This window comes from Diadema setosum, chromosome 4, assembly GCF_964275005.1.
Source record: "Diadema setosum chromosome 4, eeDiaSeto1, whole genome shotgun sequence".
Taxonomy (NCBI): domain Eukaryota; kingdom Metazoa; phylum Echinodermata; class Echinoidea; order Diadematoida; family Diadematidae; genus Diadema; species Diadema setosum.
This window is the reverse complement of record NC_092688.1, coordinates 17,354,801-17,380,008: the sequence shown is the minus strand read 5'-3', so window position 1 is coordinate 17,380,008 and position 25,208 is coordinate 17,354,801. Positions and strand designations below refer to the sequence as shown.

The window sequence follows — 25,208 nt, the reverse complement described above, 5'->3', positions numbered from 1 at the left end:
CATTTGCAACATTTGCAACGACACCAATGATCTAGAAACATTGTTCTTACATTGATATTAAACAATGTTTAAGAACTCAAATCAGTTTTTCCCATATTCAAAGTAAGTTAGGAGGTTTCTGAATTTTTATGACATCTAAGATATGGGGTCTTGTCATCCCGGTGTCTTATGGAGCTATAAATGATACAACAACTATCATCATAATATCACGTAGAGAAGTGGAATGTGCCAGAAATAGAATTTTAAAAAATGCACATGGCGCTTATTGTCGTATATCTATACATGTCAATATAGATTGACAACTTGGAAAGACAATTTGGGGGGTTTATGTTTTTCATACCATTTCTATCAATTTGTGGTTTTCAAAATAGGAATACAAAAAACTGAAGAGGTGAAAAATACCAATTTCAGTTCTATCATTTTTTTATCTTTGTGCAAAATCTGAAATGGTAGTCTTGGATTCACAGCTCCTTTCTAGGACAAATGAATACAGCATGACATCTTTTCCTGAAAGTCATTCTGTCTTGTCTTATTGTGATAAGTTAAATTGTGAATATATTCCCAAGAAAAGTTAAATGATGAAAATGATACATAAAGCTTTTTTAGAACAATCATTTACATATATGCAATGACTGTGTAAGTCATATATGCCAATACTCTTGGTAGCAAAATAAAGTAAAAAAAAAAATAAAAGAATGGAAAATCTGTGATGACAATCGATGCGACGGAACATCAGAGGAGGCTCATTCGCTGAGCAAATTCTCGTTGGCTTGGACAAAGTCTCCATCCTCCTCGTCACCTGCCATGCCCCCCTCTGGCGATTCCTTGCTCTTTGCCCCCTGCACCTCCGCCTCCCCGTCCTCGGACTCCGGCTCGAGCAGCTCGATCCAGTAGCTGAGCTTCTTGCTGCGCGTCCAGCTGTAGCCATTGTCAAACTTGACCACATCTGCTCGTCCGTCCGTCCATCCAATTTGTGGCCGTAAGGCATCGAGAGGTTGAAGAAGAAAGCAAAGAGGTCGAAGGTAAGAATTATTCCCCAAGAAACAAACAACAGACAAATAGAGCAGAGCAATGCAATATCAATTTATTCAAACCGAACAGTTGAAATACACGTAACAGAGCTTGTATTACAGTTCAGTATTAGTTGTTGCATATATTACATATATAATCATAAATATATTCTTTTTTATGTTTGCCTATAAAAAGAGTATGTAGTATCATGTATGTGTGTGCTGTTTGTGCATTTACACACATAAACATATATACATACATACAATATACATAGAGACAGAAAGACAGACAGGCAGACAGACAGACAGACAGACAGATGGGAGAAGGGGGCTGGAGAGAAAGAGACATACATTCAATCATTTATTTATATTTTCAAGTGAAGACCATGACCGCTTGGCTGTCCTTTCTAAATTGAAGTAGCAGAAGAACAATTGATTCTTACATGTTCCCGGTTCTTGCAGATCAATCTGGCCCGTCTCTGGGACCATGTGGCAGTTGTAGTGCTGGGGTTTCATAACGACGATCTTGTTGCCCCCGGCGTCGATCCTGTGCACGCCGAACCCGAGGTCGTGGTCCTGGGTGCGGAATTCATAGCTGGCAGGATAGAAAAAGCCGCATGAAATTCGATTTTGGTTAAAGAATGTGATGAGATTACAATGCAGATGTGAGCTCGTCTACATTCAACATCCTCGAATCAAAAAAGGTAGTTTAAATCAAATCCATGATCTAAATTTTATTTGTGGTCTAAAGCAGGTGTGAAATGGGCACACATTCCAAATGCACATGTCAGTGTCTGTTTATCATTGGACGTATCTTGGTGTATACAATATGTCATTTGCATTTACACAGTCAAAATTTGCATAATTCAGGGATTAGATTTAAACTATGTTTGTGAATTCCAGCCAATATGTGAAGTCAGCCAACAAAAGCATCAAATACCAGTTACGCACTTTACTTTGACCGATGTGCACAAACTTCCATTGTTATGATTTTATTGATCCAGGATTTAGCCTATGGCAAGAAAAACACTTTATCTATACAGAATGTACGACACTGTATCCATGTAGAATCGTCCTGCTTTTGGAAGCTGGTACACTTGGTTATAGTACGGTGAAACAGCACCGTGTGAAGCAATAAAATTTTCCATACATATGTTCTTCCATAACTTATTCCTAAATTTAGCTTGATTGAAGAAAAAACTTTCATAACGTATATGTATGTTTGTGTTTTGTATGTTTGTTGTTGTTGTGTGGTTTTACTTAATTCAAGTCTCCTTGTACAGTGAGAAGGAATGTTATTACAATGACAGAGACGTTTTACTTACTTGATAATGCTGTTCTGCTTGGTAACCTGATACGTCAGGTCGAGGGAACCGCCCCTCGAAATCTCCTTCTTCGTCATCTGCGAGTTGTCGATGAGGAGGTCGCGACCTGTCAGGTAGAGCTCCTTGGGAACCTTGCCACCTTGTCTGACCTGTTTGGGAAAAAAACAAAACAAAACATGTGATTATTCTTAGCTGTTACTACAAGTAGAGAAAGGGGAAAGTAATCGATACTACTGGTATGCAAGCATTTCTACAATGTTTCATTCATAATCCTTTCAGAAAAATGACCCTTTCAGAAAAATGATCCTTTCAGAAAAATGAGTCTTATGTCGATAATTTCTTAAAACCTTCACCAGACTGAAACAGTCATTACATTTCATCCAGCCCTTTAATCCATTGATTCCTCATTTAGTATTGTATATTACATTATTAAGCAGCATGCCACTGCCACATTTCGGAATCTACACCACTGCCATTAACCTATTACTCTCAATAATGAGGATGATATTTATAGAAATGGAAAGTTGATCTTCTACTTCTGCTATTACCTATTTAAGACAACCTCCTACTACAAACACAAATAAATGATGAAGATAATAGTGTAGCAAACAGACAACAGTCACAATTAATAACTACTAAATCTACTCCTTCTAAATCTGCTACTAAGTTACTACTGCTACTGCTACTACCACAACTACTATTACTACTACTACTACTTCCAGTAATCTTACGACTACAACAACTAATAATAACAACTCCTAGTTCAGCTGCTACTGCTAATGGCAATGACAACAATAACTATAACAATCACTTACACTGTCATTACAATGGTAATCATGATCATTGTCACACTAACTACAACAATACATAACATCTGAAGAGATGATCATTGTTTTTAACACAGAGAAAGAGAGACAAAGAGAAGGTTATGGTGGGATGCTACTCTCTCTCCCACGCACCAGACTCGGACATTTTGGGTCTCCGTCCTCCTCCCTGGTCCCACCCCAGTACCTCGGCAGGACTTCTGGGTCTATTTGCTTCAGCAGCTCTTCGGCAAAGTTGTCTAAGCAAGGAACGGATGGAAGAGAGAAAGAATATGTATACAACGGATCTTCATTAAAACTGGATGCATTCATAATTGTTCATATTGTATATTTCTGATTTGACGGATATGTGATTGCACATTAATTGCAGCTATTTATTCCCCTTTTAAAAGATCTGTTTAAAAAATTTACAGAAATTACAATTCTCACTACTTCACAGCAAAGCATGCTTACAATCAACTCTACTGCTGAAGATGGAGCAGCTGCTCTGAAAACAAAAGTAAGGTTTTTTGTTCCAAAAGATAGCTCACCTTTACAGAAGACCGTCCTGTTTTTTGTGTGCTCCCCAAGGAAAGGCTTGATCAGAGAATAGAGGAGCGGAAAGAGGCGCGGCGCCCTCACGATGTAGATGCGGTACAAGAGCTCGGGAAAGTGGTGCTCACACATATTCACTATCTGTGCCACAAAAAATTTCAAATGAAAAAAAGAAAGAAAAAATAGGATATGCGATACTTGACAAAGTTTCAAGCAGAAACCACCATCATGATTTGACCAGGAGCAGCATTGACCACAAACACTGAAAAATATTTAAGCTATCCTGTAGCCTATTTCAGTGGGGAATTTTCTTCCAACCTTTAACATTAATTTTTTTTTTTATTCAAATACTTAAAAATCCAGTTCCATTCCACAACCCCCTCCACTTAATAATGACTAAAGTGATGTCAAGTGTGACAAAAAAAAAATTAAAAATACCGCAAAACAGCAACAGAAAGTGTCTGTGAATTTACAATGCATTAATAACTAGAAATGTCGCTATGGCGACTGATGCCTCCGCCATAATGCATGATTCTCCCAATAGGTATATAGCACAATGTCTTCACAATGTGTGATGACAGTTTCACATAACTGGCAAAATATCGGACAGATTTGTCAGAAATATCTTGAATGCTCACTTTCCATGAACTGGGTTTGCTATAATTGTCTATTAAGGAGTGCAGGTACACATATTTGGGGAATTGAAAATTTTTACTTGACTTCTGACCGACCTTATTATAAGTTTATGCACTGAGTATAATTTTCAAGGTATGAAGAAAGAGTGTAATTACAGTACATATATATATTTTTTTTTCATTCAAACCCGACCTTTGACCCTTAACCTTTGACTTTTGACCTTCTGGCTAGAAATTTCCAAGAGAATCTCCAATACATGTACATATATTAAATTTTAAAACTAATAATGGAATCATTGCATATACTAGTATATGAGGGAAATAGTAACATTTTTAGGAGTTGATCTTGACCTTTGACCCCTGACTATTGACCCATGACCCCTGAATTCCCTAGATAATCCCTGCCAGTCAGTACATGCATATGTGCCAAGTTCCATGAAGATACATTGAACCATTTGCAAGAAAAGTGATATTGCAACATTTTCACCTAACCTTTGACCTTTTGACTTTTGACCTTATGACATGAAACTCTCTCTGGAGAATCTTTACGCAGTAGTACATGTCTACACTAAGTTTCAAGAAAATAACTACTGGCATTGCATAGATATGGGGGAAATAGCAACATTTTTAGCATTTGACCTTGACCTTTTGACCTTTGACCTCTTGCCAATGTCACAAAAATCTACTCAACTAATTGTCCCATCATACATCATCCTTGGACCGAGTTTGGTGAAAGCTGCTTAATCCAGTTTTGAGTTATCACGTAAACCAGGGCTGCACACTGGCGCCGGTCCGACGGTCAAAGACCGGTAAAAGTCACTGTCGGACCGGTAACTTTTCAGGAAATCCACAAGTTACCGGTCCGACTTGACCAGTAAAAAAAAAAAAAAAAAAAATTGGTGGGGTCAGTAGAAAGAAAAAGAGCAGCCCCGTTCAGGGAGAAACAGAATGCAAGATATCGCACTGTTCAACAAGTTTTACGCAAGTTTTCGTTTATGTCTACCGGTGCAATTTGTACAGTAAACGGGATTAGTTTTGAGCACTAGCAGTCGACCAGTTTAATCGGAGTCGCGCTAGCTTGCGCATTTGGCGCTGCTCACGCACTGCATGCAATGCAATACATGCAAAGCATGTATACAGTGTAACTGCTTTTCGATTGCTTGCGATCGGCGGTCATACCAGACAAGAAGCATTGATAGAAGCGCACGCATTTCTGGGTCATTTTACTCATGATTTTTAACGCAAGATCGATCCGATCCCGGCTTCGCTGCAGCGTGGCAGTTATGTTAGCACTAATATACTAGCGTCGATTTTTAGAAAAAGTAAAAACACATTCGATATTCAGCGATACAGTAAATGGATCTGATTGCGTTTATTTTCATTTTACAAAGTCACTGATTTCACAAATGAATATTTTCATTCGCTCAGAATGGTCTCAGAAAAAGGATCACAAAATCGGCCCTTCCGTGAACTTTTTAAGAACGCATGTACAAAATGTGAAGAGATAATACTAGGGAGGAAAAAAAAAAAAAAAATCATGAAATCATGGCAGTCCCGCTTACATATTTGAGGTAGAAATCGTCCCAAAAATGATCATGAGTTCGACCGGCCGCGTCGTATCTTTCAAAAGCTTATGATGTACGAAATGCGGAGAGATTATAGAGGAGAAAAAAAAAATAAAGGAAACAGTTTGGTGAGTGCATCATAAAAGATTACAGCCGAATAACAATTCATGAAATCAACGCAATCCCGTTGAAATTTGAGGAAATAATAGGCGCAAAAAGGATCTTGAATTCAGTCCTGCATGCCGTGTTGTTCATCAAAAACGCATGCACAAATGCGACGAGATTGTCGGGAGAAAAATAAAAAACACATTGTTACCCTTCTGGTGCGTGCATTACAAAAGATTACATCCGAAGTAATTCATGAAATCGCCACAATCCCGCTGATATTTGCAGGTAGAAATAGGCGCAAAAAGGATCGTGAATTCGGCCGTGTCGTATACCTTTTAAGAACGCATGTACGAAATGGGAAAAGATTAGTGGGAGAAAAATAAAGGACACATTTTCACCCCTTTTGGCGATTGCATCATATAGATTACAGCCGAATAGTAATTCATGAAAATTTGGCAATCCCGTTGGAATTTGAGTAAACAATAATAGGCGCAAAAAGAATATCGAATTCAGCCCTGCATGCAATGTATAATTTTGAAAACGCATGCACAAATGCGAAGAAATTATCGGGAGAAAATTAAAGAACGTATTTTCAACCCTTCTGGTGAATGTATCACAAAAGATAACAGCCGAAATAATTAATGACATATCGCAATCCCGCTGATATTTGATGTAGAAATAGGCGCTAAAAGGATCGTGAATTCGGCCGTGACGTATAGGCATGTACGCAATGCGAAGTAATTATTGGGTGAAAAATACAGGACACATTTTCAACCCCTTTTGGCCCGTGCATCATAAAGATTAGAACCGAATAATAATTCATAAAATCATCGCGATCCCGTTGAAGTTTGAGGAAACGATAGGCGCAAAAGAATCATGATTTTTGGCCGTGTCGTGTATCTTTTAAGAACGCATTTACGAAATGCGAAGGGTTTATCGGGGAAAAATAAAGGACACATTTTCAACCCATTTTGGCGCGTGTATCATAAAAGATTGCATCCGAAGTTATACATGTAATCATCGCAATTCTGCTGATATTTGAGGTAGAAATAGGCGCAAAAAATCGTGAATTCGGCCGTGTCGTATACCTTTCAAGAACGCATGTACGGAATGCGAAGAGATTATGGGGAGAAAAATAAAGAACGCATTTTCAACCATTCTATTAGTTGGTGCGCGCATCACAAAAGATTACATCTGAAGTAATTCATGAAATTGCCACAATTCGGTTGATATTCAATGTAGAAATAGGCGATAAAAGGATCGTGAATTCGGCCGTGTCGTATACGCAAGTACGAAATGCGAAGAGATTATTGGGAGAAAAAAAAAAAGGACACATTTTCAACCCCTTTTGGCCCGTGCATCATAAAGATTACAGCCGAATAATAATTCATGAAATCATCGCAATCCCGTTGAAGTTTGAGGAAACAATAGGCGCAAAAAGAATCATGATTTTTGGCCGTGTCGTATATCTTTTAAGAACGCATTTACGAAATGCGAAGAGTTTATCCGGGAAAAATAAAGGACACATTTTCAACCCATTTTAGCGCGTTATCATAAAAGATTACAGCCGAAGTTATTCATAAAATCATCGCAATCCCGCTGATATTTGAGGTAGAAATAGGCGCAAAAAGGATCGTGAATTCCGCCGTGCCGTATACCTTTCAAGAACGCATGTACGGAATGCGAAGAGATTATGGGGAGACAAATAAAGATCGCATTTTCAATCATTCTAGCCGGTGCGTGCATCACAAAAAGTTACATCCGAAGTAATTCATGAAATCGCCACAATTCCGCTGATATTTGAGGTAGAAATAGGCGCAAAAAGTATCATGAATTCGGCTGTGTGGAACATCTTTAAGAACGCACTTACGAAATTCGAAGAGTCTATCGGGAAAAAGTAAAGGACACATAATTTTTCACTCCATTTTGGCGCGTGCATCATAAAAGATTACAGCCGAAGTAATTTTAATAGGAAATCATCACAATCCCGCTGATTATTTGAGGTAGAAATAGGCGCAAAAAGTATCATGAATTCGGCCATGTGGTGCATCAAAGAACGCACTTACGAAATTCGAAGAGTTTATCGGGAAAAAATAAAAGACACATTTTCAACCTCTTTTGGCACTTGCATCAGAAAATATTACAGCCGAAGTAATTTATGAAATCGTCACAATCCCGCTAATATTTGAGGTGGAAATAGGCGCAAAAAGTATCATGAATTTGGCCATGTGGTGCATCTTTTTAAGAACGCACTTACGAAATTCGAAGAGTTTATCGGGAAAAAATGAAGGACACATTTTCAACCCATTTTGGCGCGTTATCATAAAAGATTACAGCCGAAGTAATTTATGAAATCGTCACAATCCCGCTAATATTTGAGGTGGAAATGGGCGCAAAAAGGATTGCAAATTCGGCCCTGCATGTCGTGTGCCTTTCAAGAGCGCATGCACAAATGCGAATAGATTATCGGGAGAAAAATAAAGAACTCCTTGGAGCGCGTACATCAGAAAATTTCACAGCTAAAGTAATTCATTAAATCGTCGCAATCCAACTGACCACCAAGAGCAGGTTACGCAGCAAGTTCGTGCGCCGATGTTTAGAAAAAGACACAAACGCATTTGATACAATCTAATTTTGTTCATTATCATTTTACACTGTAATTCACAAACAAACATTCTAGTTTTTCCTTTTTTTTTTTTTTATTTCTTGTGCAATAGATAATGCAAGTTAAAAAAATATTAATCTGTAAAATGTACATGGGTGGGGGGGGGGTACGTCCATAAAAAACAAGAAAATAAGTTTATTTTTTAGGTTGTCGTTGTTGACCGGTAAATTTTCTGTTCAGACCGGTAAAAAATGTTAAAACGGGGCATTTACCGGTCCGACAGAGACAGGTTGGACCGGCAGAAAAAATGGGTTAGTGTGCAGCCCTGCGTAAACAGATAAATTTTAGGATTTGACCTTGATCTTTGACCTTTGACCTCTGTCCGATTTCACTGAAAAACTAATCAAGTAATTGTCCCATCATACATCATCCTCCAACAAAGTTTGGTGAAATTTTCTCCATCCAGTCTTGAGTTATCGCGTAAACGGATACAATTTCATGATTTGACCTTGACCTTTGACCTTTAGCCGATTTCACCCAAAATCTAATCAAATCATTGCCCCATCATACTTCATACTTGGACCAAGTTTGGTAAAATTCCAGTAAACATTACTCAAGTTATCGCGTAAACGAAAGCGGACGGACGTACGTACGGACGTACGGACGTACGGACGTACGGACGTACGGACGGACGGACGGACAGACAACCCGAAAACATAATGCCTCCGGCACCACTTCGTGGCGGAGGCATAACAAAATACTGTACACAAAGATCAAATCCAATAAAAAATTTCCTCTTGATGACTTACCGAAATCTGCAGCTGGGTGGCAGGTTTGGACAGATGCTGACGGCCTAGATGCTCAAAATCCATGATGAAGTGAATTCCTTCTACTTTCCTATCCAACTATTCAAGAACAACAAATATCAAAAGTAGAGAAAGACATAAGAAGGTCCACTCCAAGAAATGGAAAGAAGAAAACAAGTGTATCAGCCTGAATTCCAATATATACCATGCACTGCATTTTGTGAGACAAAGACACAATATAAAAGTCATTGTTCATGAAAATGGTACACTTAACATTGATAAATGACAAGGCTTATATTAGGTATTCATTTTTGTCCAGTTTGGTCAATAAACAAAATTGGTATATGCATATTTCAATCTATGTGGGTAAAGTTCTGGAAGCTATGGTCTTCCAGAATACAGTAAAAGTGGAAATTTTCGTGGTGTAGAAATTTTTGCGCATTTCGCACTTTAACTTGGAGCAAGCGCGAAAATAAAAGCATGTGACTATTTTTGCATGACACATGTTCCAGTGGTTAATGTCTCTGATTTCGCGGAATTACTAACATGCGAATTTTATCTTACCCGGCCAAGAGAAAAAAAATTACTTGCACGAAAATATCAACTTTTACAGTATTCTGTATTTTCACAAAGCCTTCCTCTGCATCTTCTACAAGGGCATAGGATGCCTGGTTGATACTGATTGCAGACTACTGCTAGTCACCTGGGGTAAACTGAGATAGGGAAGGCCTATTATCACTCAGTCAATCACATCTAGCCATGGCAAGAAGTCAAGTTATGTGTATCTGGCCATACAATATACGTCTGTTCTGAGTCTTTCAGTGCTTTTACTGTAAAAAAAAAAGAAAAGAAAAAAAGTGCACTTCATTCTCACCACAAACGACATTTAACATTTCTCTGCCATTCCTCATATACATTTTTTTCAAGGACAATAAGTTTCAATGGAGAAAAAAATATCTGAACATATAACAAACATATAAATATATATTCATATACATGAATAAACAACAGTAGGAAATTCCCAACTGCTCTCTCTCTTCCTCTCTCTCTCTCATAGCAATGATTGTAAATCCTGCATTCCTTATAAAACTAGATACAAATGATCTCCAGAACCTCTGCTAAAGACACGACATCTGAGATCTGACTTCATTTCGTAGCCTCACCTTTTCTGACTGCTCCAACATGAGTTGGTAGAGACCTCCAAAGCGCTTGATGTAGAACTTCATCATGTCCGTGTTAGTGACAGAATGCAGTAAGCCTAGGAACAAACATGAGTGGAGACAGAACGGCAGACTACGGATTGAAATTTATATATATTTCATATCATTTCTTCATACTGATTTTCCACAAAGTATGACTACAAAATTTATCATGTCAAAAAGCAACATACATAGTTTATATATTGAAATATAATATAAACACACATAGGCCTATATACGCTTCATATAGCAAGTCCTGTCAAGTAGTTGATTGGTTTACTGTATATGCTGTTATTTTCACAAACAGAAACATGTATTTTCACGAATGACGAGGTCATAGACATTTTCGCGGGTTGTTAAATTCGCGATCCAACTGTGATTCGCGAAATTCGCAGAAATTAAACCCTTGCAAAAATAACAGCTTATACAGCATATCGTACTATATAATGCATCAAGTTCTGGGGGAAATTATCATTTTGTCATCATTACATTGGGTGCAACTAAATTTTACAGGCATAAGTTAAATTGGCAGAGATGAATAGATAGGTCTGGTTTAAGGGACATTCCAGATGATTCATATGATTTTACACTGTGTAGTACATAAATTGATAGCGCCATGTAAAGATTTGCGGACTTTATTGTGGTCCTTGAGTAGACAAGCCAATACCCTGAAAAACCCCAAGACATATTATACTGTACAAGTGTGATGACACAGAGGCTCACATATTCCAGTAATGCAGTCCATGTAATTCCATGAAAAAATAAAACTTGCTTTCACCTGTGTGGAATTTATGCATGCTTTCTTCCCTTGTTCTGCTTCCACAAGCACCCAATCATGCATTCTTATGTGAGGCTGCTATGTCATCATCCTTGTTCATTGTGATTTCTTATGAATTTTGCTGAGAAGCAATCGAGTACTTAATTTCATGTTTGAACATGTGAAAATGTGCAGTGTACGATCCATTACAATCAAGACACTGTGTGACTTTGTGTGCCCAATATGAAATGTGTGTCTCCGTTGTAATTGTCAGTTAAAATGCGCTGAAATTCATATTCACATTCATAGTCTTAGCTGATCATCAAGACCAATGACCATTAATATTAGCAATCACATGATACATACACACATACACATTATGATACAACTCAGTTAAAAGCGACCATTTTTTTTTCTTCATTTACCTCATGTCTAAATGAAAGAGCACTATATACAGACCCGCAAGGCACCACTTCATACGATAATATGTTCTGTTAAATAGAATGCTACTGCAAGTAATTGTACAATGAAAATTAGGCACTATAGACAACAATGCCTTTCTTGGAATTCCACAAAGAGAATGGATGTATCACATGAAGTGAGCGGTTTGATTACAACGAAGCACTTATCTGCAATTCCATCTCATCCATGACACAATGGTAGCAATTCAAAACTTTTAAATATGTACCTGCCTAAAAAGAGAGGGAAAAAACATAACAATCACACAGCACATCTGTACTGGTAAGGTCTTAACCTGTTCCGTACAGGAACCTGGTGGCCTGCAAAAAGTTTATGGGCATTTAAAAATTCAGTATGGAACAGCAACAGTTTAATTAAATGCTGCTAGCTTTCCCTATTTTGGCCTTATGGCGTTCAAAATACAGACAAAGTCAACCATAAAGACTGAATGCTTTTGTAAGGTTTAGTTTGTCCAAAAGAGAGAGAGAGAGAGAGAGAGAGAGAGAGAGAGAGAGAGATGAAGAAAAGGAGAGGGAGAGATAGAACGAAGGCAGAGAGGGGAGAGAGAAAGAGATGAAGAAAGGGAGAGAGAGAGATAGAACGAAGGCAGAGAGGGGAGAGAGAAAGAGATGAAGAAAGGGAGAGGGAGAGATAGAACGAAGGCAGAGAGGGAGAGAGAAAGAGATGAAGAAAGGGAGAGAGAGAGATAGAACGAAGGCAGAGATGGGAGAGAGAAAGAGATGAAGAAAGGGAGAGGGAGAGATAGAACGAAGGCAGAGAGGGGAGAGAGAAAGAGATGAAGAAAGGGAGAGAGAGAGATAGAACGAAGGCAGAGAGGGAGAGAGAAAGAGATGAAGAAAGGGAGAGGGAGAGATAGAACGAAGGCAGAGAGGGGAGAGAGAAAGAGATGAAGAAAGGGAGAGGGAGAGATAGAACGAAGGCAGAGAGGGGAGAGAGAAAGAGATGAAGAAAAGGAGAGAGAGAGATAGAACGAAGGCAGAGAGGGGAGAGAGAAAGAGATGAAGAAAAGGAGAGAGAGAGATAGAACGAAGGCAGAGAGGGGAGAGAGAAAGAGATGAAGAAAGGGAGAGAGAGAGATAGAACGAAGGCAGAGAGGGGAGAGAGAAAGAGATGAAGAAAGGGAGAGGGAGAGATAGAATGAAGGCAGAGAGGGGAGAGAGAAAGAGATGAAGAAAAGGAGAGAGAGAGATAGAACGAAGGCAGAGAGGGGAGAGAGAAAGAGATGAAGAAAGGGAGAGAGAGAGATAGAACGAAGGCAGAGAGGGGAGAGAGAAAGAGATGAAGAAAGGGAGAGAGAGAGATAGAACGAAGGCAGAGAGGGGAGAGAGAAAGAGATGAAGAAAGGGAGAGGGAGAGATAGAATGAAGGCAGAGAGGGGAGAGAGAAAGAGATGAAGAAAAGGAGAGAGAGAGATAGAACGAAGGCAGAGAGGGGAGAGAGAAAGAGATGAAGAAAGGGAGAGGGAGAGATAGAATGAAGGCAGAGAGGGGAGAGAGAAAGAGATGAAGAAAGGGAGAGGGAGAGATAGAATGAAGGCAGAGAGGGGAGAGAGAAAGAGATGACAAAAGGGAGAGGGAGAGATAGAACGAAGGCAGAGAGGGGAGAGAGAAAGAGATGAAGAAAAGGAGAGGGGGAGAGAGAGAAAAGACTGATGTAGCTTGCACAGTGATTCACCTTCCACACTTTATCAGAGTCATTTTCTGAGCTTGGTTGTACCAGGGAGGTGGATCTCTCTTCCACCTCCCTGGTTGTACTGTTCTCACTCTGTCTGGAAAAAACAATAACCCACAGACAGAAAATTGTGTAAGTGAAAAAAAAAAAGTGAGAGGGAATGCAACCCTTCAACCAGCTTTGAGCTTGGTTACCTTTGAAATCGATGAGGCCAAACGGATCAAGAAAGATTGGTCTGCCGTCCTTGCCGAAGCCTATTGTCCCTCCTATTCTGTACTTCTCTAAGACCTGGTGATGTAACAGATGAGAAACAATGACATAACGGGAGAAAAAAACTGTCCCCATTGCATCTGGACCATGGCATCTGGTCTATCAGTAAGTATCAGAGGAAGTTTTTAAACTACTTGTGCTATTCCTGTTTACACCACAAGGCCACAGAAAATGGTTTCATAACCCATTTTATGAATCTGGGCATTCTCAGAGTAGAAAAGTGAATAGCTACTTACAGACATACATGAAAACATAAGCACAGATGCCTCAAAACTAGCAGTAGCAAATGCTTTATGTACATCACTTCATTTAAAGGTAGGGAATCCCATTTGCATGCCTTAAATGAAGAGTTGTATAAACACAATGGTATGTTGAAGAGAGTATCATTTTAGAAACTCCCATAAAGTATTGAAAGTGGAAGGTAACATTTAGTACATTTTTATTGACCGTTAGATTTTGAATTGAATTCTTTTCGGGGCTCACCGTAAATTCCAGTACATTACTAGGCTACCTTTGCAGACCCATGCACTGCATGTGTGTCCATCATGTATATTTTGTGAATAAAGTTCATCAAAACTTACAAACATTTTTATATACATTCCTGCCACACACTCTATATGTTATTAGATCAGCTCTTATACTTTTAGATTTGTGTTTATAGATAAAAAATACAGAAGACTGCAACAAAAAGGCTTAAGTGTGGCTGACACACAGAACTACTGAGTAGTTGAGTTTTGTGCATTATTCAAATTGTAGATAACTGTTGACTTCCAAATTTCTAAGCAGTGGCCTAAACAAGTCCCCTGAGGTTCATATTTAATGTTTTGCTGCATTTTGGGAGTTCTGTCAAAGGTATCCCCTACCTTTAACAGAAATTACTCAATATATGTGTGTGTGCACATGCCTTTGTGCATTTGCGAAATTAAATCAGGGAAAAACTACACCTAATACAAAGTTTTTGAATGAAAAACATTAACAGGCTGGTGAATACTAGAGTGGAATTAAAAGATAGCAATAAGGTTATACAAGTGTAATTGTATCATCAAATGCCGGTACTGAAACAAAAGAAAGCTGACAATGGACATCTGGTAATTCAATGTACTGACATGTGACTTGGATATCCACACACTTAACACTTCATATATTTTTCTTGACAAAAATGGCCAAATGCTATTTAAGAGTGTGTTTCTACTGAGAGCACCTCACATCCCTGGCATCGCCACAAATTTTGTCCAACACAGCACCTCGTATTTTACGACCAGTTGAGCTGTTTCTACTGAGCGATAAAATACGAGGTGATGCAAAGGTGACGTGCAAATGCGGCGATTCCGGAAGTCGGGTATTTTTAAGTCACAGATTGGGTCACGCGCGCTACGATCCGAACCCTGCCTGCTTTGCTACTGCGTCGGCTATTTTTTGATAAGCCTTTTCTCTTCGTCTCCCCATCCAATATACCCCGAACTAACATACTGGTATCCTGCCACTGACTGATGAGAAATCTTTGGAGATCGAGGGTCCAGTTGAGATTTTCTCAAGGCTGCGACATACTAATGTGGTACTCTCGCGATTCGAGACAATATAAAATGAAATTAAGCGGTGTAAAATCAAAGTAAGTGATGAGGGCTTAGTAATGCAATAAGTTAGGCTGTTAATCACGCGAACAATAGACGATGAATGCCACAATTCACATGTAACGTAACGTATAGGGCCTATAACACGTACACAAGGGAGTTGGTACAAACAAAGCATGATGCGAACACGGTCGCTGTGTGTACACACGTATTTTGTACACATGTGTCGAAGGAGTGAGTGCGATGAACCGATTGAAAAGCGCGGGGAGAAATTCTAGACGTCCGATACACCACGAATTTCGTACCCGGTGTGTTTCTACTGAGAATCGTCCTTCGCGTCACCACGCATCGACCACCTCAATAGGTGGACGACGGAGCACCTCGCATCACCCGGCATCGGCCACTACCCGATCTGTTTATACTGAGGAAAAATTCGAGGTGTCACCACGCATCGGCCGGTATCACCACACATCGGCTGGCATCACCTCGAATTTTCGTCGCTCAGTAGAAACACGCTCTAAGTTATAAAACTGAGTATGCACAAAATATGACTTCTTCCATTTGAGAATCAGAAAAGAAAGAGGACTGTCAAAAACATAACATGAAAAGCCATGGCTTCCTATGTGAGAAACTCGTATCTTTCTGTTTTTCTAATGGTGACAATTTAGTTTCCTATTAGACTCACTTTATATATATGCCCCAACCATTTCTCATCACCATCATTTAAAGCAACTTGCTGTTTGAACAGCATTTCTCCCCAAAGAGATTTACTTTTAAGCAAGTAATGTAAAAAAAGAAACCAAATGATAGATTTGATATGTACTGCTGTCAATCATGCTTTGATATCTTTGTTTGCCATCAGACATAAAAATGAGTAGCTTCTGTTTAATTACAAAGCTTCGTAGCTCTCAAGGTAAGATACTGAAATGGGAGCACCAAACCAAAACATATTATCACAATGTTTATATTATCTGATTTTTATCTGCTTGGGCTTCATGGCGAATGGAACACTAGTCAAGATTCATCTTGAAGTTTGATGATGAATTATGCAATTTGGAGTCATTTCCCTGATTGACAACCGATTATGAAGTGTGTGAAGTTGAAGCAGCATGTAAAGAAAGAATAAGAAAAGGAAGGCATGTTTGGTAGCAGTAGAAGCTCTTCAGTGAAGATTTCTATGGTATCTTTAAAATGTCAGAGACCTGTTCAAATGCTGCACAACAGAAGGGGCATTCATTTTATCATTAAGCGTAGGTCTTGATCAAAAGGATTTGGCACCAAACCAAAATTCCTCTCAGCCAGAAATGGACAATTATCTTTAATACCTTGACCCAAAGTGGACGATCTAGAGTGAAGTGACTTTATTGTGACATCACCAAAAAAAAAAAAAAACTAAATAGCTGACCAAACTCCACCACCTGGTTTCATCTTATAGTTCACAATAGTATTGCAACAACAACAAAAAGCATGTTATGGCCATCAAACTTCTGCTCAGATAATGCTGGTTTCCTTTGGGAAATTCTGATTCAATAACATCAGATTTTACAAAGTATCCATGGGATCTTTAAATTTCCGAAATAACTTCATACCTACACACATTGTACATGTCAATTAAATAACAAAACTTTTAGAACACCTGCAGGGTCACTGCGATATGCCACAGGAAAAATATATCTTCTATACATAGAGTGCTTAAAATAAGAACGATATTTGCAATTGGCTTTGGACGAAATCCTCACCGCATCCCATGGTTTCCATGACAACAAATGCACAAGCATAACTCTAGTCTACATTCAAGCCTGACCACAACACAAGATTACCTATCAAAATGTGCAAGCATCCCCCCCCCCCCCCCCCCCCCCCCGCAGGTCACTCACAGGGAGCAGGATATGCACCTGTATCTAAGTCTATTATGGAAAGCTAAATAAACATCTCATGGCATATCGGCCAACGTAAATGGAGGATCATAACAGATAAACAAAGTATCCACGGAATAACAAAAGTATATAGATGAGCATATAGACATATGGATAGATCAATAGATAGATGGTTACAAATAGGAAGAATACCTCATGCTCATAACCACATAGACATTTCTAGTCTTGTCTGTTGCCCTCTTTGATCAAGAATAAAAACACCAAAGTTAGGACTGTTACAGGACAACGACAACCTATACTTTCATTTAAAACACTATATAGAGGATAGCATATATTGTACTATGCTGGTAGGTTTACTCCTATGTTTTGAAGCAAACATCAAACATAGCAGAGTATTTTCACATCCACCTGTAAAGCAGACTTTTAAAGTTGATTTCTTTTGTTTTTGTTTTTGTTTGTGAGACTGATGAAGTTGTATCCTATAGGTATACTTGTGAGAGAGAGGGAAGAAAAAGATAAGTTTATAGGGAATGAAATTGCTCCTGAGCGCTTACCTCTGGTGTCTTGAAATCTGCCATGATCTGATCCACTTTGTTTTCTTCTCTCCAAATGACATCCTGCATAAGACAAAAAAAGAAAAAGGATTGAGACCTCATAAGGCATTAAAAGGGTACGTTCGAGCTCTCTCCTAAAGCGAACTGTACCGTACCGTACCCACGCCAGAGGAGCGCTCAAACGCTCCTAAAGTGTACCGTACCGTACTGTACCGAGCCAAAAGTGGACCACTTCCCGATGTGCTCCAAAAGCTTACCAAAGCGTACCAAAAGTTTGTTGTAAAGCATGCGCATATCATGCGCATACGTCACAATGCAGAGACAAAAGTGGACCACTCCCGATGTGCTCCAAAAGCGTACCAAAGCGTACCAGAAGTTCGTTGTAAAGCATGCACATATCATGCGCATACGTCACAATGCAAAGACATCATTCTCTTTGTTCGGGACAGCTGTACATGTAAGTAGTTCAAGCGACAGGTGAATGACATTCTTGCTACAAACAAGCGTGACGCTTTCTCCACAGAGCGCTTGAACGCTCTAAAAATGGCACAGTTCAGTACGGTACACTTTGGTTCAGTTCCCTTTGGTTCGCTTTAGAGCACTCGAACGCACCCAAAATCAGTTACCTGTCATTGCAACGATGCTGTACTACATGTTGTAATTCACGGTCAGCATACGTCTTACTATTGTTTCATGATTGTTTTCTACCTACTGTATATGCCATATATTCAGTGAGTCTATTTTTTCGCGAATAGGGACTTCTCAACAATTTTGTGAGCGGTTAAGAAAGGCTGCCTGGAAAGGTCTCCAAGATGTTCATTTTCATTAGGAAGTTGGAATATTATTGAAGACATACACAACATACCATAAATTCAAGTCGATCTGAACTCTAAAGATAAACTGCAATTCTTTGTGAGACACCCCCGGCCTACATTCTATTAATGGCCGAGGTTGTTGATTTCGAGCAGCAGTGAACCAAAGAAGAAGAAAAAAAAGTTTAACCCAGACTTACAAAGGCAGGTAGGATGTATAATTGTCTTCCCATGACACAAAAGGGAGAGATGCTATTCAGCTCTAATAGAATATGAAATGCCCTGGTTGAAAACGGGAATGTACACCAGTCAACCTCATAAGTCATGCAAAGGCACAGGGAAAAAAATCCTTCCACTTAATGTGAATTTTGTCATAAACAATAGAATTATCACATGCTTACAGGTTTGATAATAATTTTGAAATTAATTCTGAAAGGGTGATAAAGCAAGCCAAGGAAACCAATGACACACTATAATCATTAAAGCTGAGATAGACTTAAATTCTATGTGAAACACCCTGGTGTAACTCTCATGGTTAGAGCATGGGGGGGGGGGGATACCAAGGTACAGCTTGGGCAAGATGTCTTTGTGTTTCGCTTTTCAATGTATCCTCCCCCATGTGCTCAAATACGTCCCTTTGTGTCAAAATGTGTTGTTCCATGTCCATACAGTGTGATTTCTCAATGTATTCCAGCATGTTGTCCTAGCTGTGTCTCAGCATGCCATCCAAATGTATTCAAAGTTTAATCTCGGGTTATCCTCCTCCTGACAATGTACTGTAAATCATGATATATTCGTGGCATGAAAATTTTGCGAACTGGAGTAGACAGCCTTTCTCGCAGCATGAAATTTTCACGACTTGCCATTGGAATCCAATGAATATTGTGTAGGCAAGAACTTTCATGTGCATGTTGCCGCTCGCGAAATTCGCGAAATTAAAATGCACGCGAACACTCCTCGTTTTACAGTATGTGTTTTGGTTGGGTATGTTTGATGCAATGAGTGGAAGATACTGCACAGGTTCTGCAATAATGTGGACAGTATTATAAAAACAGAAACATTCATGGCATGAAATTTTCGCAAAATGGAGCTGACAGCCTTTTACACTGCATGAAACTTTCTGCAAATTGTCACTGGCACTCAATGCATTGTGTAGACAAAACCTTTTGCATGCATCTTACTTTCGCCAATCTTGGCTCCTTGCGAAATTCTCAACAGTGTCATGCTCACAAAAATTTCAGGCTTTGCAGTACTGTAAAAGTGGACATTTTCGCGCGACTAATTTGTGTAAGAAGAGTTTTGCGTGTTTTTAATTTCGCGGAATCAAGACATCTTCTACTGGAACATATGGCACGCAAAAATATTCACATGTTTTTATTTTCACGCTAGTTTCTGGTTGCACGAAATGCGCGAAAAATTCAACACCGTGAAAATGTCCACTTTTACAGTATGTTTTGTGCAATAAACATGTATACATACATATGTGCCCTCTCTTGTAAAAAAACAACAACAATGAGATAATGTATTCAAAGTCCAAATATGTCCTTATGATTGTAGATGCATAAGCTACGTTTAGCCTGTGTCCTCTGAACAATCACTGACCCATATCAGAGTGAATTTGTAGCTCGCAGAGCGTTACATGGCAGAATAAAGTGATCTGAAAAACTGATTTGTCTGTCTACATTCTCGGTCATAGCATTCAACGGAGGCACAATCTAGTGCACTACAGCTTTAAAGAATGAGGGGACATAACAAACATTGTGGCCATTACTGTAGGCCTATGCGCTATATATTTAGCAAGTCTAAATTTTTGCGAATCAGGACTTCAAGATGATTTTTCGTATGGTTGAATTTGTGATTGTGGAATACAGTGTACTGAATGGAGGAATGTATGCATCAGGTCACATTCCTGTCGGTATCAGAGTCAATAATTTGTGTGTCTTTAAATTCGCGAATAGCACCTGACTCACGAAATTCGCAAAAACAAAAACCCCACAAAATATTTGGCATGTACAGTACCCTGTACCTCAGTCGATAATGCTTAATTCAATCTATCCAACCCAAAGAGCTGGCAGTGAGCAAGCTCTTTACGGCAGAAGACTGCAAACTATGTAAGACCATTCTGTCCACGGCACATTGTTGGCATCATGACAAATCTGTACGAATTTCTCTCTCTCTTTTTTTTTTTCGCTTCAGTAATCATGAATGCAAATATTATATATCATGCAATGCCATTTCACCACAAAATTGCTATAAATGGATCTGCAACAATGGGCACTGCCATCAATTATGGGTATTTTGGTGTTATTTTGTTTTTCACTTGGTAAGGCCTTTTTCTGTTTTATACAAATGCAATCTATATAATAATGTGGAGGCAGGGAATGACTTAGAAAGGGATGTGACATTACAAAATATGTGATGTTATATTGCCTACCAATAATGTCATGTCACAGATGGGTGTCTGTACCTTTGAATACCATCAAACGTGACATTTCTCAGCCAGTGAGATACAAACACGCCATCCTCATTACATGAAGTGATTATGTACCGGTAGTCATTTCTTGATGAGTACAACATCAGGACCAGTTCCAGTGGGCTGATGTTGTCAAGATGTTATCTCATTTATGAATGAGCCGGTGTCTTATGTTCCATGAATTAAAGGCCATCTGCGTCATCGGCTTTTACGTTCCTACGCTTTTTACTGCGTGATCTAATTTTCCCCCCGCACTGGATTTTTTAGCTCAGCGATAGAAGCCTGCAGCAAATCTCAAGCAGATTTCTGAGTTGCCATGGCTATACAATCATCATAATGGAACAATGCAATAACAACATCAACACGAGATTCCTATATCACAAAGCTGCAGAATCCCATAGCCTAAGCATAAAGCCTCTGTTAAAACTGTATCATCAAACCATCATGCAAATGATGAGAGAAGATTCAGTGTTCCACTTTGCATTAGGGAGTGAAACTGAAGCTGGATCTGGAACGAAAAGAAGAGAAAGAATTTTCTTATCCCACAATGCAACAGTGCTGTCAAGTGATTTACCATTTTTTTAACAGTGAGATTTCATATCCCTAGCATTGCGTAGGGATGAAACCTGAAATTCTGTTTAGCATTCCACCTCAATTTCTATTCATGATTTAAATGCAGTATGAGACTCTGTGGGAATACTGTCTACGTCATTTTTAGGTGATCCGAGTATCCTCTCGGATCACCTTCTGTATCTGTACTGATTCTTTGTTATTCTTCTTTTTCTTCTTCTTTCTCCGCAAAAGTTGTGTATGGATTAGCTCAGAAAGTCCTCTTCCTATCAATGTCAAAATCATACCATATATGTATCATGTCCCAAAGACGGCAATCGAACTAAAATCAAAGTGATCAGTCGACCGTGACGTCACTATGACGTCATTATATGAAAACACATTCTCAATCATATGTCGTTAATGGAATGGAATTTTTCGATGAAATTTACGTCACATATATTTCAAATTATGCGCATTCTACTCATATTTTCAAAATTCATATTTTCCCTTAAAACGTGCGCGTACGCGCACGTTGAAATATTTGTATGCTCAAATCGAGCACAAATTTTTTTTGCACACGTTTCAGATCATTTGGAGCATTTTTTGAAAAATTGAAAAAATTGGACGGACGCGTACGCGCGCGCCCATATACGCACGCACAGCTCATATGCAATACAAATTTTCCGTTTTTTCACCCTGATCGGATGCCTGAAATGTCAAGGAATATTTTTACCAAGTTTCAAGTCAATCCGACTCAATATGACGTCACACGGGCCCGTCAAAGTTGAAATTCCGCGCGCGCGTCAATGGCGATATACAGTGCAACAATTCAAAAAAACCGCCAATTTTGAATCCGATTTTACTCGTCAGGATGGACGGTTACCCTCCATTTTCTTTACATATTCTGAAAGCTGATGAGTTGTACATGTCATTTCATGGGTTGGCAATGCTGGAAAAATGATGAAAAGATATCAAATTTCTTAATAAAGTAAAAAAAGTAAATTTGCAAAAAGACGTAATCAAATTTTAAGTTCACTCAAGCGTATCTCACTTATTCTTTTGTTGATTTTCGTCCAAATTTCAATATGTTGTAACTTATTAAATGGTCTTTCAGTCATATAATAACAACATTTTGATTGGATGACGGCATCACCTCGTAAAAAGGGATTAAAAGTAACATTGTCAAATTTGACCAGTTTACGTGTTATCTCTATGGGAGTGCAGTTTTTCTGGAAATGAAAACTGACATGACTATCTTTATCGAGCACTAGCTCACTTATGCTTCGGTGGATTTCTCCAAGATTTTAGTATGTTGTAGCTGAGACTTTGGGCTATCGTAAATGTTCCCTTCGTTTTTTCATACGGAGTCGGCATCAGGTCAATAAACTTGGTTGAAATTAAATCTTATCTTTGATGTATTGAAATATTTCTTCCTTTCTGCAACTTTCTTTGCAATAACTCAAGAAAAACATACCCTATCACCACCATATTTTGCACATGTTTAGTTCATGTCACGTATATTATTTCACAAAATAACAGCTACTTGATCAGACACCATCTTGGGTATGTAAATTAGGGTCAAAGGTCATAAATGTTTTATCCTGTATCTTGGTGAATACATGTCCTATTTTTCCCATATTTTGCACACGTAAAGACCATATTACAAGGATCATTTCACAAAATAATCATTTTTGGCTCAGAGGCCATCTTGTCTGTGCAAAATGGGGTCAAAGGTCATATGTACTTACTTCCTGTATCTTCGTTATGACGTGTTATCTCTATGGGAGGGAATTTTTCTAGATGTGAAAATTGACATGAATTGTCTTTATCGAGCACTAGCTCACTTACCCTTCGGTGAATTTCTTCGAGTTTTTAATATGCTGTAGTTGAGACTTTGCGCTATCATATGTTTGCCTTTTGGATTTTATACGCTGTCGGGATCACGTCAAAAAACGTGGTTAAAATTAAAGCTTATCTTCGATGTATTGAGATATTTCTTTCTTTCTGCAACTTTCTTTGCAATAACTCAAGAAAGACAGCCCCTATCACCCCCATATTTTGCACATGTTTAGTTCATGTTACGTACATTATTTGATAAAATAACAACTACTTGATCAGACACCATCTTGGGTTTGTAAATTAGGGTCAAAGGTCATAAATATTTCATCCTGTATCTTAATAAATACATGTCCTTTCTTTCCCATATTTTGCACACGTAAAGACCATGTTACAAGGATCATTTCACAAAATAACCACTTTTTGCTCAGATGCCATCTTGTCTGTGCAAAGTGGGGTCAAAGGTCAGATGTACTTTTTTCTGTATCTTCGTTATGACGTGTTATCTCTATTGGAGGGAATTTTTCTAGATGTGAAAGTTGACATGATTGTCTTTATCGAGCACTAGCTCACTTACCCTTCTGTGAATTTCTCCCAGATTTTAATATGTTGTAGCTGAGACTTTGCGCTATCAGAAATATGCCTTTTGTTTTTCATACGATGTCTGGATCATGCTAAAAAACTTGGTTGAAATTAAAGCTCATCTTCGATGTATTGAGATATTTCTTTCTTTCTGCAACTTTCTTTGCAATAACTCAAGAAAAACAGCCTCTATTACCCCCATATTTTGCACATGTTTAGTTCATGTCACGTACATTATTTCATAAAATAACAACTACTTGATCGGACACCATCTTGGGTATGTAAATTAGGGTCAAAGGTCATAAATGTTTCATCCTGTATCTTGGTGAATACTTGTCCTATCTTTCCTATATTTTGCACACGCAAGGACCATTTTACAAGAATCATTTCACAAAATAACTACTTTTTGCTCAGATGCCATCTTTGGTGTGCAAAATGGGGTCAAAGGTCAAATATACTTCATTCTGTATCTTCGTTAGTGCATACGGAATTCGGTACCAAAGATGGCAGGTCTGACTCCCTTTTCTAAATGAGACTCCAAACATCACATGGCCAATGTCCTCTCAACACAGATGAAACCTGTATAGTCATGCCTATTGGGATCAGGACTCAAATCATTGATTTCCCAAGAGATCGGATCACCTAATTTGTCAGTGTTGACAAATTCCGAGTCTAGTTCTATGTTGTGAGTGTAATACTTTGCGCATTGGAACTAGTATGACAACTTCAAGATTGAGAACCACATTGATGGAATGAGAAAGAAGAATTATCACTTTTTGAGTGAAAAGTTAGGGATTCACCACCTTGGAGACAATATTTATTCAATGCACTTCTGATATAAAGGGGGGCAGGGACAATATTTTTGTGCAAATATCAGTCCTGAGAGGGAATAGTTAAACCTGAAGAAGGAATAGCTTTTAAGTATCTCGATGAAAATGACAAGACTTCCAAAATCAAATGCAGAACCTGTTCACCTCTTCTCAAATAGAATTTACCACCATAACGGTCTGCCCTCCCCCCCCCCCAAAAAAAAAAAAGAGAAATAATCCTTGGTTAGGACTGCACAGCAGCCTCTCACTTGTCAACAGATTGAATATTCAATAGCTGAATATTCAATAGTGCGACAGCAGGGAACAAGTTTGTAGTGTGCATACTAAATCCT

The 25,208-nt window shown here is 38.7% G+C and overlaps 1 protein-coding gene across 1 annotated transcript in view; it reads right to left on the bottom strand.

The window, feature by feature from the left end:
• Positions 1 to 743: 743 nt before the first annotated feature.
• LOC140227659 (SEC14-like protein 2) overlaps positions 744 to 25,208 on the bottom strand; it is a 41,491-nt gene continuing 17,026 nt past the window's right edge. The window contains exons 4-12 of the mRNA XM_072308075.1: positions 17,792 to 17,854; positions 13,714 to 13,807; positions 10,576 to 10,670; positions 9,416 to 9,511; positions 3,690 to 3,834; positions 3,295 to 3,398; positions 2,336 to 2,484; positions 1,454 to 1,605; positions 744 to 946 (exon numbers count right to left, since the gene is read on the bottom strand). Of these exons, the coding sequence (XP_072164176.1) occupies positions 744 to 946; positions 1,454 to 1,605; positions 2,336 to 2,484; positions 3,295 to 3,398; positions 3,690 to 3,834; positions 9,416 to 9,511; positions 10,576 to 10,670; positions 13,714 to 13,807; positions 17,792 to 17,854 (1,101 nt within the window). The remainder of the gene's footprint in view (positions 947 to 1,453; positions 1,606 to 2,335; positions 2,485 to 3,294; positions 3,399 to 3,689; positions 3,835 to 9,415; positions 9,512 to 10,575; positions 10,671 to 13,713; positions 13,808 to 17,791; positions 17,855 to 25,208) is intronic.